This window comes from Gobius niger (assembly GCF_951799975.1).
Source record: "Gobius niger genome assembly, chromosome: 7".
NCBI classification, from domain to species: Eukaryota; Metazoa; Chordata; class Actinopteri; order Gobiiformes; family Gobiidae; genus Gobius; species Gobius niger.
In genome coordinates, this window is record NC_136858.1 from 25,694,708 (window position 1) to 25,712,897 (window position 18,190).

Consider the following 18,190-nt stretch of genomic DNA (forward strand, 5'->3'; position numbering starts at 1 on the left):
AAACCTCTCTAAATAATGCATGTGTAATCAGCCTGACTCATCAAATACAGGCCAAGCATCACAACACATTAGTTTGACAAGCTCTTGGCAAAGCAGAGAGACAGAAGTGTTTACTCCCAACGGCGTAATTATGTAAGAGTTGGTGTGTTTTTGCTGGATTTTTCGGACGCTTTTGGGAAAGCGCTCGGAAAATGTGCCGAATTTAACCATGCGCTACACCAGATAAAGAGTACTAGAAGTAGTGGTACTAAAGTGCTCGTGTTCATTAATGTGCACGGTCGAAGTTTATTTGGTGATAAACCAAAGCATGACCTGTTTTGGTGAGTGAGTAAAACATTAGATACTAAATTACTGTTAAAACAACTATGAGCTTTTTGGTATCGGTATAATATATTGTTGCTAAAGTGCACCTTTGTCTGACTCTGCAATCAAGTGGAAAACCTTCTCTATTGAAGCAAGTGTGTATTAACAAAGACCCAGTTTAAAGCAGTAGTAAGTAACTTGTTTACCTTAATAAATCCTTTTCGTAGTCCCTCTGGGGGTAATACAAGTGTTAATGGGATGAGACACCATCTCCCCCTGGTGTCTCTGGCTAGAAAACTACAATTGCAACATGACTGCCACCGGACCAGAGCAACCAATACACACTAATGGAATCACGAAGTAGAAGCTAACAGGCTAACGGGCAAACCTAGCTGCGGGCTACCACCACTTAAACAGTATTTACAGCCAAGATTGAGTGAAAATTTTTTTTTCCATGTAATTGGATGTACAATATCCCTATCTCCCTTCGCCTTTTCTGCAGGTGCTACGAAACCTGCAGTTGCGCTTATGGCCTCTAGGGGCAAGAGTTACAAGCAAAACTAGCAAAACTAAGTAACTCATGCCCCTAGAGGTCATAAGCAGCACTGCAGGTGTCGTAGCATGTGGCGTTTTTTTACTTATTAATTGTCCGTGAGAGTAAATACTACACTGACAGAAAAGACAAAGGGAGAGAGGGATATTGCACACATTACACAATGGAGATTTTTTTTTTCCCCCACTCAAACTTGGCTGTAAATACTGTTTAAGTGGCGCTAGCCCACAGTTAGCTTTGCCCGTAAGCCTGCTAGCTTCTTCTACGCGATACCATTAGTGTGTATTGGTGGCTCCAACCTGGAGGCAGGAAAGTTGCAATTGTGGTTTTCTGGCCAGAGACACCAGGGGGAGATGAAAGACCCCCCAATCATCGCATTAACACTTGTATTGCCCCCAGAGGGAATACGAAAAGGATTTAATAAGGTTAACAAGTTACTCCCCAAATAGTAACTTCAAATTACTGTACCGGTATCCCAGCATCTAAATGCACTATTGTTAAAACATAACTATTCAACTCAGGTCTTCTACAAAAGAAATTATCATCCATTTAGTCAGTGTCTGGTAAAATGATGGATGTTGACCACTTCATTCTGCTTTGAGCTTGGGAAAGGCACATTGGCTTAAAATACAGCGTCTCCCGGGGGTCTGCAATGGAGCGCAACTTAATAAATGCAGTGTACAGAAGATCCAAAAGCTTGTCTTGTTGCTTGGCCGCTGCACCGGTCACCTCTGGCTCGTGCTCGGGCCACTGCAGTGAATCAGCAGATCTGAGCTGGGCACCCATCACACGGTGAAGGATCATCTCTGGCACGGAGAGCCGCAGCGACAGCCAGCTTCACTTTCAACAAGACGACAACGCACAAAGACACTGCCGCTGTCTTTACGATTGACTGCTGCACTGACAATCTCTGCTCTTACAGCAAAGTGTATGAATTGTTCCCCTGTTGCACCTGCTGCCAATGACTTTCCATTTCCTGCTAAAGATATGAGGATCTCACTGCTATCACTGATCCAATCCTACAGCTATTAAAGCTCAATTTAAAATCAAATCAGCATGGCCAGCGCTACAGCGTCACCTCCTCAGCCTTTTCTTTTCTCTCTGTATTCACTCCCTTCTCCTCATCTCTCCGCAGACGAACAGATGCTGCCCCTGAAACAGATTCCATTTTAATGACTGCTGGCTGTTACCGTCAAATGAGCCCACGCTGATCAATGCCGAATTACTCTCTGGTGCAAAACTCATTTGTCTGGGATGGGACAGATGTTTTGGACAAAAGGGAGTTTCTCTCAAAAAGGGAGACCTGTGTTTTCGAAGCGGAGGGTCCTGGGGGAGTACAGTGTTGTGTTGTTTGATATGTGTAAACAGGAGGTCAGTCAGACTTACCTTCGGGAGCAGCGGAGGTACACAACAGTCTCTGGCCATGCCATGAGGGGGCGCCCTTCCAAACCTGAAAAAGAAAGCGGATTACGGTTAAGTACACTTTATTGTCTCGGTAGGGAACTTTGTCTCCTGCATTTGATTACAATTGTTACAATTTCTTAATCGTCTTATGGTGGACACATAAGTTATGATGCGACAGACCTTTCAACTTATAACAGATAAAATAATCCTTTATTGATCTCACAATGGAGAAGTTCACTTGTTACATTCAGCACTTAATAAGGTCACTCAGGTTGTGCAAAATAGACAGGAAATGTGCAAACAGTTTAATAGTAAAAGGTATCTTATGTACAATAGGTAAAAGCAACAATTTTAAGGGGCGGAATAATAACATTAAATCAAAATAGAATAAAAATTACAACAGACTATAAAAATATCGAGGTGCAAAGTTTACAGAACAGAATGGGCAACTATCATTTCAACTAGTTCAACACACACACTCCATTTGTTTTCAAATACTCATCACACAGCACATTCGACATTCGACAAGAGTTTTACTCGCTGCACACTCTCAAACGCACCATTGTTCATTCTGGCCTATTGTACATGTTTTTAGTGGTAGGACCCGGAGGAAACACAGACGCGGGGAGAACATGCAAACTCCACAGGCACCGTACAGGTGGGATTCGAACCCAGGACCTTCTAGCTGTGAAGCACGAGCGCCAACTGCTGCGCCACCGTGCTGTAATGTTAACACACTGCCACACTGTGTAACATTTCACCCAGTGAATTAAATGAAATAAGCATTTGTTTTATTACATATTGAGTGACTCATCTCCTCAGACCTGACTGTTGCTTTACTGAGGGATGTCTCCAGCTCATCTCCATGGAGACGTTGACTATAGGCAGCCAAATATGAGAGAAGTTATAGGTCCGCTCAGCCAAATCCATTCTGTGATTACTCATTGCAAAAACTGCATTTTCAGTATCTTGCTGGTCATTATGTTTTTTTATTGCTGGCAACAGTTTAATCCAAATGTTTCGCAGTATGCCTTTAAAGGAGAGTCTGCTTTAACACTATTTTAACATTAACTAAAACAATGTAATAAATAGTATGTCTGATGTCAATTAACTAGTACAATGTTTGTCTAGCATTAAAAAAGAAACACTCCACTGCCATAAGGGGGCACCTAGTATCCAATAGTGAAGATGAACAGCTACCACAGTACATCATGCTAGAAGTATGCAACACATCCACCACTCCACTTCCGCATGCCTCGGTTTCCAAATACCTGCAGCTGAAATATTGACACACATTTATCCTAAACCGTCTCATTGTTCATGATATTTGTGCAACTTTGGGACTTGAAGTGTGTCAAGTTACAAAATGGCGTCCTCAGTTTCAAATGTTTCCACACACAGCCACACCCTGCGCTAGGATTAGGACATCTCTGTGAAGCTTCCCAGCCCAGGAAATAATGAAGCGAGTCATAAAAACACACGCAGGCTATTTTAACTCCTTTTCAAAAGAATGTAACAGGCTTTGTGAGGAGAGACACAGCAGTCAGGGAACAGGCGATGCAGCTTGAAGAAAACATTCTGGTTTAGTATGAGAGAGAGAGAGAGCGGGGCGGAGCAGAGCTGGGGAAGCCCTTTCCTGCTCTCCTGCTGCACACAGAAGTAGGCGGGTGCATATGCGGTTCACATGCTTTAAATTACTGAGCACGTCACCATTTTTTTCTGCTGACTGCCCTGTTAGAGACTAACATGTGCTGTCAGAACGGCGCACACAGGACGCACAAATCAATGGAACAGGAAGGGCGAAGAAATAGCAATTTGATTAATGTCTGTTAAAAGGCGGTACGTCTCTATGATTTATTGTGAATGTAAGGTTTCCTTTGTCCAACCATATATGAGCACAGATTCACTGCTAATATTTTCTGCTCTGCTTTTGCACACTTTCCAAAGTACACGGTAGCACAGCGGTTAGAGATCGTGCTTCACAGCTAGAAGGTCCCGGGTTTGATTCCCACCTGGACGGGGCCGTTCTGTGTGGAGTTTGAATGTTCTCCCCGTGTCTGTGTAGGTTTTCTCTGGGTACCCCTGTTTCCCCAACCACTAAAAACATGTACAATAGGCCAGGATGAATGAGAGTGCGTTTGAGCAATCCGGTGTGGCTCGTTAACATGCGTGAGACTCATTAACATGCACAAATAAAACAATAAGTGACCATTGTCTTTTTGTTTCAGGCTGCAAAAAATAGCGTAAATCTGAGTTAAATCAGAATGAGAATAGTATTTATTGCCATGGTTTGAGAACAGGTTCACAAACTACACATTTTTCTCGGTACAATCGCAACATAAAACATAACACAGAATTAAGATAAAAATAAACTTTAAGACTATAAGGCTATAAGGGCATGCATAAAAATAATAGAGAATAAAGGTAAAATATAATAAGACGGCAACAAATGGATGAAGCGATATACCATACGATACATTTTGCAGCCCTGATTGTGATTACAGATAAAACAATGAGTTAAAAAATAATCTCGTGCATTTGTGTGTGGCTGGGACTGATATTTAATACAGGGCTTATCTTACAGGCCAGCCTTTAACCTAATATGACTGCACCACAGAGAGCACAGCAGGCCTCTCCATATCGCTCTGCTCCTCGCACTTGCCAAAGTGCAATCGCACAATTAGATTTGCAATCTTCACAAACCCACTGACCCACTCTGAAGCCAACGACAAGCTCCGCGATGAGGCCGTGCACAATGCGGGCTATTTAAAACTCAGAACAGGCTTTTGAGAAATGGCAGGTGAGTGTATGACTGTCTGTGTTTGCTCATGAACTGCCGTCGCTGCAACTCGACGCCGGCAGAATCGGAAGCACTGACCTAAATTGTGGTTGAATCTGGCAGTGACAACAGGCTGCGGCAAAAAGGCGTGAAATAAAGAGAAAGCTGTCTCCAACCACAGGAGCAGCAAGGACACAGTGAACTGATTTTGAACACTTTCTCTTTGGAAATATGTAGGATTGCCTTTATCAAAGTTACAGACACCCCTGGATATGGAAGGAAAACATGATCAGCAGATTATTTGTTGCATGTTTAATCTAAGGATACGATAAATCGAAATCGAATCAAAATTGCAATTAAATGTTTCCCAAAATCATGCAGCTTTATCAGAAATAATAACTTTACAAATGCTTACTGTATTCCAAAATCACCCACCTCCAACCACAGTGAACAGAGAAAGTAGCATATAAGTTATGTTCTATTACCCAAAACCTCTGATCTTTCCCTGAACCCGCTACATCTGCCGTCATTTCAGTTGCACGCTTTAGTTTGGACAGAGAATGACTTGAAATTGGAGGTTCGAGCTTTAAACAACGGCTAAAAACTAAACTAACTAGACGAAGCCAAAGAAAACATGAAGTTAATTGCTGTGAGAGGAGGATGCAGATAATTGGGCAGGACACCGATAATTGGCTCTAAGTCTTGAAGTGAGCAGCAGAACACTTTACAAGCTATAGACAACAATTTTAACTGTATCTGTTATTTAGTTGACAAAAAATACTATCATTTACGAACAGAAAAACTGAATGCCAAATAACTAAAGTGTAACACTAACTTTGCTAGATCTGTTTCAGCTATTACTACCCTACGAAATAACAAGGTGTGGGGTGATTGTACCTTAACACATTTAGATCTGTGTATTATTACCATTTATTTACGTGATATGGACACAACTATTACATTGGAAAGAGACATTACAGAGAACTAGATAGTAATTGGATAAAACCATTGAAGTAAGAAGCAGCAAAACACATGCAATTCTATACAATTTATCTGACTTGAAAATCTTAACATTTCCCAAGAGGCAACAAATAAACCTGAAGCCAGGTTTCAGAAGCCAAAAAAATAATGTTCAATACTTGCTAACACCACATGCATTGTTCATTTATTGGTGTATTACTATTATCACTATCACCTCACTAGATAGGGAATACAATTTGGGCAAGTCATTATCATAATAACGATAATAAATGGTGGATAGTAATGACAACAAGGCAAGATGTATATAATGTCAAACCTCTTTGTAAGCTAAGTCTACTGATTGTATGTGAACAATTGAAACTACATTAGGATAAAAGTGAACTCACAAACATGTATAGGTACATAGTTGTGTTTAGAAACTGACACATACTCAGGAAGGATTGTTTATCTGATGTAAATGTAAAAGTAATGTCTAACTGCAACATCATGAAATGCAGATATAATTTACATGAACGAGGGGTAAACACGTATAAGCTTGTTGCTTCAGTCTACTCCCTTTGAGCTCCCATTAACAGTATGATTGTGAAATTTTGAGGGGAAAAAAATGTTAACTGCACAAATAAACTAAACTGCTACTACTACCATTATCGCTGTTTTGTTTTAAAGCAGTACTAAGTAACGTGTTTAACTTAACAAATAATTTCCGTTGTCCCTGTGTGGGTAATACAAGTGTTTGTGGGATGATTGGGGAGTCTTTCATCTCCCCCTGGTGTCTCTGGCCAGAAAACCATGCTTGCAACTTGACTGCCACCGGACCGGAGTCACCAATACACACTAATAGAATCACGAGGAAGAAGCTAACAGGCTAACGGGCAAAACTGCGGGCTAGCATCACTTTAAACAGTATTTACAGCCAAGTTTGAGAGTTGATTGGATGTACAATATCCCAAGACAATTAATAAGTTAAAAAATTGCAACTTGCTACGACACCTGCAGTTGCGCTTATGGCCTCTAGGGGCAAGAGTTACTTAGTACTGCTTTAACACAAGTCAATTTAGGACGATTTTAGGAGTTTAAAGCACATCATGAAAATAGCGTGTTTATCTTGGCCTATAGAAACGCACTGATACATTTATATTCCCGATTGCTGTTGTAACTTCACAGCGGCGGGAACAGACTTTACTTGCAACCCGAGCCACCCACCGACAAACAAGCGCCAATCAACAGCTCCTAATTAAAAGCCACAGCCGTCAATCACAGCCTCACTGCCAATCACAGGGCATCCCATCCAGAGGGACGACGAGATGAACGCCCCAAATTACCTTAACGCGGTAACCCTGAACAAAACAGTACAGTAGTGAGTAGACGTGTCGATGAATGAGCATAACCGGGTGGCGCTAAAATGTAATTATTGTAGCGGTGCTAAGTGGCGTGCTGTCAGCCGTGGATCCACTGCTGACGGTGTAGTTTTTCCCGGAGAGGAAAGTAGCGCCAGCTGTGGGGAGGACTGGGCACCCGCAATGCAACACTGATCATCCACAGTGAACGGCAGCTCAGCGAGGGGCCAGATGGAGCGCTCGGTGCTGGCGTTCAGTATTCTGCCCCTGCTACGAGGAAGAAATAACTTGCAATTTCACAAACGTCGTGATTCGAGATGATTAGGGGGGGGGGTGTTTTTGCAGAGCTAAGCAGTACGGGAGATGACAGATACGAGCCCAAAGTGAGGATAGGCTTTAACTGATCAAACACTACGGCCATTTTTATTAATGGTTTATATACACAGCCGCCAGAGATCTGCTTATGGTTGAATTATCTGTTCACATCCTTTACATGCATTCGATTCAATGCAGGAAACACCCCTTCAGTGCAACATGTCAGACAAAAAAGGGATTTCAGTGACTTGGCATGGTTCAGCAGAGACAAATTGCCTCCTTGCTTTGTGTAATTGCGTAATTGCATTTAAAAGAAGCATGAGGCTACAAAATCTGCACCTATCAACGGGGCAAGTGTGTCGAACAGAGAAAGGGATCCCTGTGTGGACTGTACAGGGAATAACTGCGGCACAGAGCCCTTATTCATTAACTTGACAAGAGCGGGGAGGGCAAAATAACTCATAGTGGTGCTACTCATGCATTCGTGTGGTCCTCCTCCCCGCGTACCCATCTGCGCTCATGACGTGGGCCTGTTCCTGTGATGCTTTGTTTTTCGCAGGTGGCTTCTGGATCTCGTGAGTGAAATCTCCCCTCCCGTGTATGTGTCGGCGCGTCTGTTGGCCAGGCTGTTTTGTCAGCGGTACCCCCAACCCCTTTCCGCCTCTGTCCCACCACCACCACCGCCTCCCCGTGTAACTCTCCCTCGGCACACACGCAGCCACTGAAACGCCGCTTGAAATATTTAACAGCGTATAGCAGCAACCAGTCAATAGCACAGCAACCTTGGAATCAATGTCATTACGCGGCCGAGAGGTAGAGAGAGACGTCTGTATGGGCCCGGATGGACGGAGACGCGGGGACGGAGCAGGAAGGCGATGGTGATTAATAGCGTGGTGCTGGAATCGGATAATAATGAAATCTGGCGACAAAGTATGTGTGAATCGCGAGTAGTGCTGGGGACCATGTGCTGCTTGCGTACAGTATCCGCCCGCTACAACGTGACAGCGGCTGGTGCGCTAACAGGGAAGGAGATAAGAAATATACAGGGGAGGGGGGGGGGGGGAGAGCTTGTAAAGGAGGGGTGTGCACGTTGCTGATCACTGCAGTAAAGGAATCCCTCGTCTTGAAAGCGGGGTTGCCCATCGCCGCTCCCCACCTCCCCTCCCCTTTCCCCCCCTCCCTCTCTCTCTCTCTCTCTTTCTCCCCGCACCTCTCTCCTCCTCCTCCTCCTCCTCCTCCTCCATCGCACTCGCTCTGAATCCTGATAGGGCCGGTTTGATCTCGGCTCAGTCCTCATCTGCACTGCGCCTTAACTCTTCACCGCATTCGCCGGAGCCCCTCAGCGTGTTCACAGTGCACTTGATTTCCCGTTAATGAGAAAACGCGTGTTCAGTTAATGCACGGCAATGACGGGGAAAGGTGCTCTGGGACGGTGAGAGGAAAAACTAATAGACTTTAAAAATCCTGATCCAGTTCACAATGCACATTCACATTCAAGAGTAGACTGATGTACGAAGTGCTAATCTAATACGATAATCAAAAAGACAACACGGAGACAAGATTTGTGCCTGTCCACTCTTCCAGACTCGGTTATGTAACACTCATATGCATAGGCAGCGTTGATAATCCATGATGTGCTTGGGGTTTCAAGAAAAATGAATGACTTAACACAGACTAGCCAATTGACAAGCTGCTGCCCACTGTCAATATAGCCTCTGTGTGCAATAGTTTCCCAATGCAGTGTCAAATTCCAGGGTCATAATGGCCTTCTTGTTCTCATTTCCACATTATGCATTTGCAGAAGTTTGCTAGATTTATTGGCCTCTTTCTCATGAGCACATTTACAAAGTGCTAGTGGGACCAGCACTTCGAGGCCGAGTGGAAACAAAAGCCAGACATGCAAATCCACAGAAACATGGTAACAGATCGAGATATTTTGGTTTAAGCGAGAGTGACGACAATCCAAGCAAGGGCGCGCAATCTGTGACATCTCATCCTTCTGTTATTTGCCGCACTGAATAAGAATAGCTGGTTTTCTTTGTGCTTCACCAAAACAGATAAGCACAAATGACACAGCAGTTTATGAATCTTGTCATTTTTCCACTCACAAAACATCCTTTTATCTTCGGCGGTACCAGGGGAGCAGCAGAGAGCAGAGCAGTCTGAGTGTGTTACAGCCACCGTTAGATAACGTCTTTGACATCATTCCGGCTTCATAGTGGGCTTCTCGGGGGATGCAAAGCCATCTCATTTTTTAAAACACGATGGCTGCGTTCGTCTAGCGGTAATGAACGTGGTGTAATGTGCCGTCCCGGGACCTGATAGGAGCTGGTCATACATTAAGTGACGACGAGAAAAAACAGTGATATCAGAGCATCTTTTACAGCAGCCTGCTCCACTGCACACACGCATTTAAATCAGACATCACTGGCTCATTCGCCCCCGCCCTTAAAGCTCTTTGGCTATTTGATTCTAGATTGATCCTGGTTTTGGTTTGGACAGGCTTCAGTCAATCCTCATTTACTTTACGGATTCAGATTTATGGTTGAGTCTATTTCAGCAACACTATGTGCCCAAAGAAAGTTCACCTGAGTGCATGAACATCTTGAATGACCAGGTTATTCCATCAATGGATTCTTCTTCCCTGATAAATCAATCATTCACAGTTACAGCTTGACTTTTTCACCCTTCCAAATACTCGTAAATAAGGGCTGCGTCCAAGTATCGTCAATACGAGGTGACACAATATCCATACCGCAAGAAGCCACAGTACATCACAAAATCACTGAGGTCAACTCCGGCCCTTGGTGACCAAATCGAAAAAGCATCTCCATCTCGTCCTGTCTGTTGCCGTAACAAGACAGTTCTTCAGAGAGATTCCAGCACAGTGTCCAGTCAGGTTGTTTTGTTTTGTTGGCAGCACAGCCTAAAACAAAAATGCAAAGGTGCCACATGCCTTCACTCATGTTACCTGCTCTTCTGTTTTGCTCTGTTGCATTTGTTGCATTAAAAAAACTGAAAAAAGACCCACTCTTTTCAAAAAACATATCCGTTTAGAGCCATCCTAACTACACTCCTAAATATGTTGAAGCGACCACAGCCATTATTCCAGGACAGGACACACATCCAAGATCAATCTCACGTGTTGGGTCAAGGAGAGGAAGAAGCAATCCATTACCCGGACCTGACAGACAAGGCCCGGGGAGGAGAGTCAAGGTGGGGTCACGAGGAGGTCACCACAGTGAAAGTACCATTCTCCCAACAGGACAAATAAATCAGGATCCAGGTCAGCCCCGTCCAGGAGCTTCAAATGTGGAGAGAGGGAGGACTAAACACCAGCTGCTGCAGACAACAGGGTTATTTATGACCCCATTGAGGACATACGTAATGTTCAATTATGCTTTTCATGCACATGCTTAGGGTTTAAATCAGGGAAACACACACATGCTGTTACACAATGTGTCCCAGCCTGAGGTTACGCTTGTAGATGTTCAGATTTCATCATCCCAGTATTTCCGTTACACATTACAGGAGCAGGGCATAGTGACGCAAGAGCGGAGACAACTACAATCTCTTCATGTTTCAAAACACATCCGACAGTACATTTACACAACTGATAATACTGCACCTGCATCAACTCTACAGCATCCTAGAATAAGATTTTTACTGCAAAACCTGCAGTACCAACTAAGCTTGACTTACCTATGAGTAATTTATTTGAAATGGGCTAAACGATTACTTTGGCCCAACCAGATGCAATGTTTTTTTTTGTGTAATCGCAAAACTGGCCATTTTCAGCGCTTGTCCACAAGAGGCTATCATACAACCCAAGACTAAAGCCAGAGAGTTCTGCAGACCGCTGGGTGAAGTCTGAACAGATACCACTAGTTTATAAAATAATTCCGAAGAACCCAGCTAAAGAGGAAAGACACAGCTGAAGGATGGCCTATGAGGTAAGCGAACGGTCAGCGGTGAATGATAATCTCTAACTGGGTGATGTTGTGTTATAAAATGCATGGACCATAACAAAATATGACGTGTTCAGAGGCACTAGCTCCAAGTGAAATGCTGGAAAGCTGAGAAGATGTGAGCAGAGTAAAGCCACACTATAGTGGAAACAAGACACAGCTGGACTTCAAACCCATCTGTTGAATATTGATCCTATTGATTAGTTCATTATTTCAGGGGCTAATGATCAGACATTTGCATCTGTCTGAAGTAAGTGTGACAGGCAAAAGCTTCTCCGCCTCAGATGTTGTTTATTAGGCGCCTGGGGCAGCAGAGTTTAGCTGATGTCTCCACTTCTGGATGATGCTGCACATGTCCTCGGCTCTGAGGAAACTCTCTGGTCCACTCAGCTTCTCAGCCTCGACCACTGTTTCAGGGTGAACAGGGTGAGAACTTTGCGCTCCTTTTAAAGCACTTACATGGCAGTGCAGTGCATGGCCACATTACGTCCCAGACAAAGGCCTACACTTAGATTAAGTGTGCACTCACACATTGCTACACAACGAGAGTGGTTTAAGCACAGAGTGACAACACTTCCAACACCTGCTAATGTAATGAAGAAAATACAGTCCATCTCCAATGTTGTGTTCTTCACTGGTAAAAGCCATTAACTGACAGGAGACCTGCAGCCCTTTTCTCAGCTCTAAAGTATGAAGTAATCTCCGCTACACAGTGAGGGAGAAAGCGTGACAAAGCAAAGCACTCCCCACAAAACCTCCCTGATCTGATCTCCACTGCATTGCAGAGTTGACAGCAAAAGCAACCTTTGCCTGATTAGAAGCCCACTCTTGCGATCTATAAATAATTCCAGGCTAATCTGCCAATCCATTTCGATAAATTGCCTTTCAGCACTGGACATGCTTTGATTAATTAATGCCAGCTCACAGCAGCTTTAATCCCGGATAAGATCTTTGTGGTGAATGAATGTTTCTAAGACACGCAGTCTTAAAGAAGCGCCTTCCCTCAGATTGGACAGTGGGACCTACACCTCACCCCCCGACACCACCCCCACCGTCACACAAGAGCATGCTGCATTATTAACGAGCAGTGCAGGCTTTTACTATGAGCTCACAGCACTCAGTCACCGCCTCAGCCCTCCAAGAAACCTTCCCCATTCAGACAACTCCAAGTCCAGAGTGGGTCAGTTGGCTAAACGCAAGATATATCGGAAACAAGAGCATGTGTAAAAAGATGAAAAGGCGCGCATACTAAAGGAGCGGATACAGTATACCTGCTGTGCACTCGTGTGGACGTGACGGTCACAGAATGACCCTCTTTAATTGCTTATAAACCAGATGGCACCGGCTGTTTGTGTCAGTGGAGGTCACGCAACTCTCAGCTGCTTCTCAAATAAACAACGCCCCCCACCCGCACTCTTACCTACTTTTAATTTCCATCCACTTCAAATCAATTCAGTTTTAGCCTTTTTAAACCCAACTCACCATTGGCCTGCTGCTTATGGTCGTTGCTGGCACGCATTATGCCTCTGCAGTGAGGAAAGGTGCACCCCATGTATCAAAGAGCAATCAATGCTGCTGAATAAGCACGGATCAATTACCACTATCCCTTTTTCTTTCTTCCCACCGTCACAGCCAATGAGCTTCTAACTATCAACATGCTCAGTACAAGATGCAGGAGATAGGTCTGTGTTAGAATGAATGAAGTGGCCATCATTGTAACACAGCTGCCTGAGCACAGCTTTAACTTGTATCCATCAAAGATTGTGATGAGCACAATAAGGCTGTCGCTGCAATGTGAGCAGTGGTTCTCAATGGGTCCAGAGTCGGGACCTAAAAGTGGGTTTCGAAACCATTTTCAGTGGATGGTGATTGTTTTCCAGAGTACATTCCTTTCCATAAAAGTATAGATTCATCTAAATATTTAAAAAGGATATGTAATTCTTTTTTTGGGTCGAGGCTTGATCTTTGGATTATGGTGGATCCTGACAACATCCCAGTTGAGAGCCACTGTGATAGAAGAAGATCTTTATTTATATAGCAAGGAGAACATGCAAACTCCACACAGAAGCTTCTAGCTATGAAGCAAGAGCACAAACCACTGCACTACTAGAGGCTGTATATTCTTATTAATTCTTACATTTGGCTAGTTAGATTAACTGTTTCAGCCCGAGACATTAACATTTTAACCCCCACCTGAACCAAGCACATCCATCTCAAGTTCGGCTTTACCCAAATCTAGAAGTTTATTGAAAAGAAGCATCAGAATAGCGTCAAAAATAAGAAGAGGGTGAATGAAATCGCAACAAAAAGGTGACCCAAAAAAAGCAATGACAAAAGAGCAACGAGAAAGTGACAAAAAACGATGAAAGTGCTGCAAAAAAGTGACAAAAACTCAACAAGAAAACGGACAAAAATGTGACAAACGCAATCAAAAAGCCACAAAAACTCAACAAAATAGTGGCAAAAATTAGATGAAAAAGAAAGTGAAAAAAGTGACGACAACTTGGCCACATGATCAGCTTTGTAAGGTCTTAGCTTTCAGATGAGGTGATACACTGGTTTATAGGCTGTAAGCTCAAGTCGAGAAGCTTTTAGATTTAAGTAAAGCTGAACTTGAGAAAATGCACTCGGGTAAGTACTGACGCCAAAAACTAGCTGCAAACCAAACTAATGTTAATAATTAGGGGCACATGTCATTCTCTGAGCGCTGTTGTTGCTTTAGAAATTACTTTTTTGCCCAGTTTAATAGAACTATTATAATATAAAACATGTGGTGTTTTGAATTAGTCTCGCCAACCAGACTCTGCTTCTTTACAGAAGAGGGTCTGGTAACACTCCATTGCGCACTTTCAAAGGAAGTGACGCAGCGATATGGAGCCTACCGACCAATCAGAGCAGCTCCCTGAACGGGCGTCACGTTGTTGCGCCTTTGTTTTATAGTTTTTCAACGTTTTTTCCACTTCACGTAATGCTCCGGTTTGCTTGTATTCTTAAGTTTTTCTGACATAAACGCAATCAAAAAGCCACAAAAACTCAACAAAATAGTGGCAAAAATTAGATGAAAAAGAAAGTGAAAAAAGTGACGACAACTTGGCCACATGATCAGCTTTGTAAGGTCTTAGCTTTCAGATGAGGTGATACACTGGTTTATAGGCTGTAAGCTCAAGTCGAGAAGCTTTTAGATTTAAGTAAAGCTGAACTTGAGAAAATGCACTCGGGTAAGTACTGACGCCAAAAACTAGCTGCAAACCAAACTAATGTTAATAATTAGGGGCACATGTCATTCTCTGAGCGCTGTTGTTGCTTTAGAAATTACTTTTTTGCCCAGTTTAATAGAACTATTATAATATAAAACATGTGGTGTTTTGAATTAGTCTCGCCAACCAGACTCTGCTTCTTTACAGAAGAGGGTCTGGTAACACTCCATTGCGCACTTTCAAAGGAAGTGACGCAGCGATATGGAGCCTACCGACCAATCAGAGCAGCTCCCTGAACGGGCGTCACGTTGTTGCGCCTTTGTTTTATAGTTTTTCAACGTTTTTTCCACTTCACGTAATGCTCCGGTTTGCTTGTATTCTTAAGTTTTTCTGACATAAACGACAGAAGTCATTTACTGAACTCCGTGTGGCAGGGAGCGCCATTGTTAATGTCCAAATGACTACAACTCTGCAATGTTCTCATTGGCTGCTATGCGCTTCGGTTGTCCCACATTAGTCCCGCCTCAAGCAGTAGCTTTTCTACGACAGGGTTGCCAGACTAGTCTCCTGTTTATTAATTAATAAACATCAGAGATTAGTCTGGATGCCAGGCTAGTTTTGAATACCACAGACTAAATTAACTCTGTCGCACATAACCTCCAAATTGTAACATCCAAGAAGAGCCTTATGACAAACTTAATTAGAATGTTGATTAATGGTAGCAGCAGGTCATCAACGCTTCATCCCGTCTCATCTGTCACACTGAAGGGCAAAAGACAAACCTGCGATCCTGCTCTGCTTTGATAAACTGGCCACAAAGGTAATAGTCTGCCATTTTTGTGAAGCCCTGTGAGGCGACTCTTATTTAACTTAATCCAGTGTTCACTCTCTAACTTTCCCTCTTCAATAAAACGTTTGAAAAACAAAACCTTTCTGTTGTTGTATGGTAGAAGAGGTACAGTGAGTTCCTAGAATCTCACACCGAACCAGCCTTTAGTCCATAATATGCAAAAGAGTGGCAAAGTGAAGAAGCATGTAGTGATTTCTACTACATGAACTCTTTGAATAGTGAGCGCTTTCAAAAGGTACCGCCAGTACAAAAGCCTGTCGGTCTCGTCCTGGTGTGGGTGCAGCTAATTAAACACTGCTTCAGACACAACATGCACTAAAGCTCAACATCTCCACGGAGAAAATGTCAAACCTGAGCTTCAAACTTTGTGACTTTCAAAAAAGAAAAGAAAAACACGACCTGACAAAATATCTTACAGAGTCTTTTATTTCAATTCAAGTGAGATGAAAGACAGACTCAGACAGTATTTGGAGCTAATTGAACGAGCGACTGGCGAAAATGTTTCAGCTAATTAGGCGACAAATCATGATGCAGTGAAACAACAAACCACTTGAAACGAGTAAACACGATTTGTAGAAGAGGGACTTTATTGTTATGCGACTCACAGCATTCACTGAGTCTCCAGCAGTGCAAAAGGCGTGTGGTCCGAAAGAAGCCTGCAAAAGCTCAGCATATTCTGTCAGATAAGAATTACCAATGAGATATACAGTAGAGCATTATGCAACCACAAAGCAAGTGCTTCTCGGATGACCTTAAATGGTTGCATTCCTGCTTCGAGAGATTTGCTGTGGTGCATGGGGAGAGTTTATGCCTTGGAGCATCAAGAGGTGACATTCAGGGCAATGGACACAGCCTCCAATGGGACTCTGACATCTCCTGCCCCTGTTATTTCTGGGGCAGGCCTTGGGAGCTCGCCTTGTGAGGTTCTTAGCGTGATCTCTCTCTCACAATGGAAGCATCTTTTCGTCTGCCGAGTCTTAAGAAAAACAAAAAAAAGAGTCACTAAAAGCTCCAAAACTGTCTAGTATGTCTAATCCTAAGCCCATCTGCTGCTCCATCCTTGAAAAGGAAAATGTGGAGAAGTGAAATCCACTGAGTCGTGCTTCTTGTTGGTGGTGTGTCAGCTTGTTTCACTGTGGGTCCATCAGCACATATGGCGTGTGTGGAGAAGCCAGAGACAGAAGTGTGCAAATGAACGCCACTCAAATGAACTGGACCAGACAGCACCGGCGAGCAGGGGGCAGGTGCGCCGTGAGACAGAATAATGTTTACTGTATCCACTTTACTCGTGTTGGCATGTTTATGCGTCTGTATTTTATTACTGTACAATGCTATTTGGTCAAAGCTATTACAATGTTGTAGAACTGATCGTATGTCAGCGACAACTAGGCCTGTCATGGTAACAAAATCTAAAGTTCGATATATTGAGGCAGGAAACTATCGCGATAAACGATATTTTTGAATACCTTATAAGGCCACAGAAACTATAACTCTAAAGCTTAAACATGATAGTTTAGCTCTGTGCAACTTAAAGCAGTACCAAGTAACTCGTGCCCCTAGAGGCCACGGCAGGTGTCGTAGCATGTTGCAGTTTTTTACTCATTAATTGTCCGCGAGAGTAAATACTATGCTAAGGGAGAGACGGATATTGTACATCCAATTACGCCATTTTTTTCACTCAAACTTGGCTACAAATACTGTTTAAGTGGCGCCTGCCCGCATTTAGCTTTGCCTGTTAGCCTGCTAGCGCCTTCTTCATGATTCCATTAGTGTGTATTGGGGCCTCCGACCCGGTGCAGAGAAGTTGCAATTGTGGTTTTCTGGCCAAAGACACCAGGGGGAGATGAAAGACCCCCCCAATCATCCCACCAACACTTGTATTACCCACAGAGGGGCTACAAAAAAGATTCATTAAGGTAAACAAGTTACTTAGTACTGCTTTAATCTTAAAATATCCCACAATGAGACACAACTTACTTTGGCTAAAAAATAAATATTACATAAGAACAAATATCGAGCACAAAAATGTATTGTTTACCTGTAATTTACTGAAGGAAAAGTTGATATAGTAATCATCATGACATGGCCCAAGCAACAACATCCATAATTTTACATTAGCCAAAACAATATTAACATATAAATGAGATGTTTTTGGAGACTGTATATAGGTAACCCACAGTGCATATATGATCCCGTTTAAGGTGATAAGACTCTCACTGGATTATTATTCCACATCATGTCCATGTGTTTACCGCTGGTACAAAAACTTTCTGAACATTAACAATATCTCCAGCATTTTACATTTCAAAATCTTGTTCATCAAAAAAGATATGCCAGAAATCACAAAAATCTTAGCGTTTTGACGACACAACCCCTAGCTCTATATTCAGAATGCAAACACCATTACCAAGGCCTATCTGTGTGGATTTCTGTGTGGATATTTTTCCAATATCAACATAAAACATGCATAATAGGCTCAAGATCCAGAGTTGGGTCCCTGGGA

General features: G+C 43.1%; 1 protein-coding gene across 1 annotated transcript in view; it reads right to left on the reverse strand.

The window, feature by feature from the left end:
• mcu (mitochondrial calcium uniporter) overlaps positions 1 to 18,190 on the reverse strand; it is a 94,659-nt gene that overhangs the window by 11,577 nt on the left and 64,892 nt on the right. Inside the window, exon 3 of the mRNA XM_079559795.1 lies at positions 2,243 to 2,306. Coding sequence (XP_079415921.1) covers positions 2,243 to 2,306 — 64 coding nt within the window. The remainder of the gene's footprint in view (positions 1 to 2,242; positions 2,307 to 18,190) is intronic.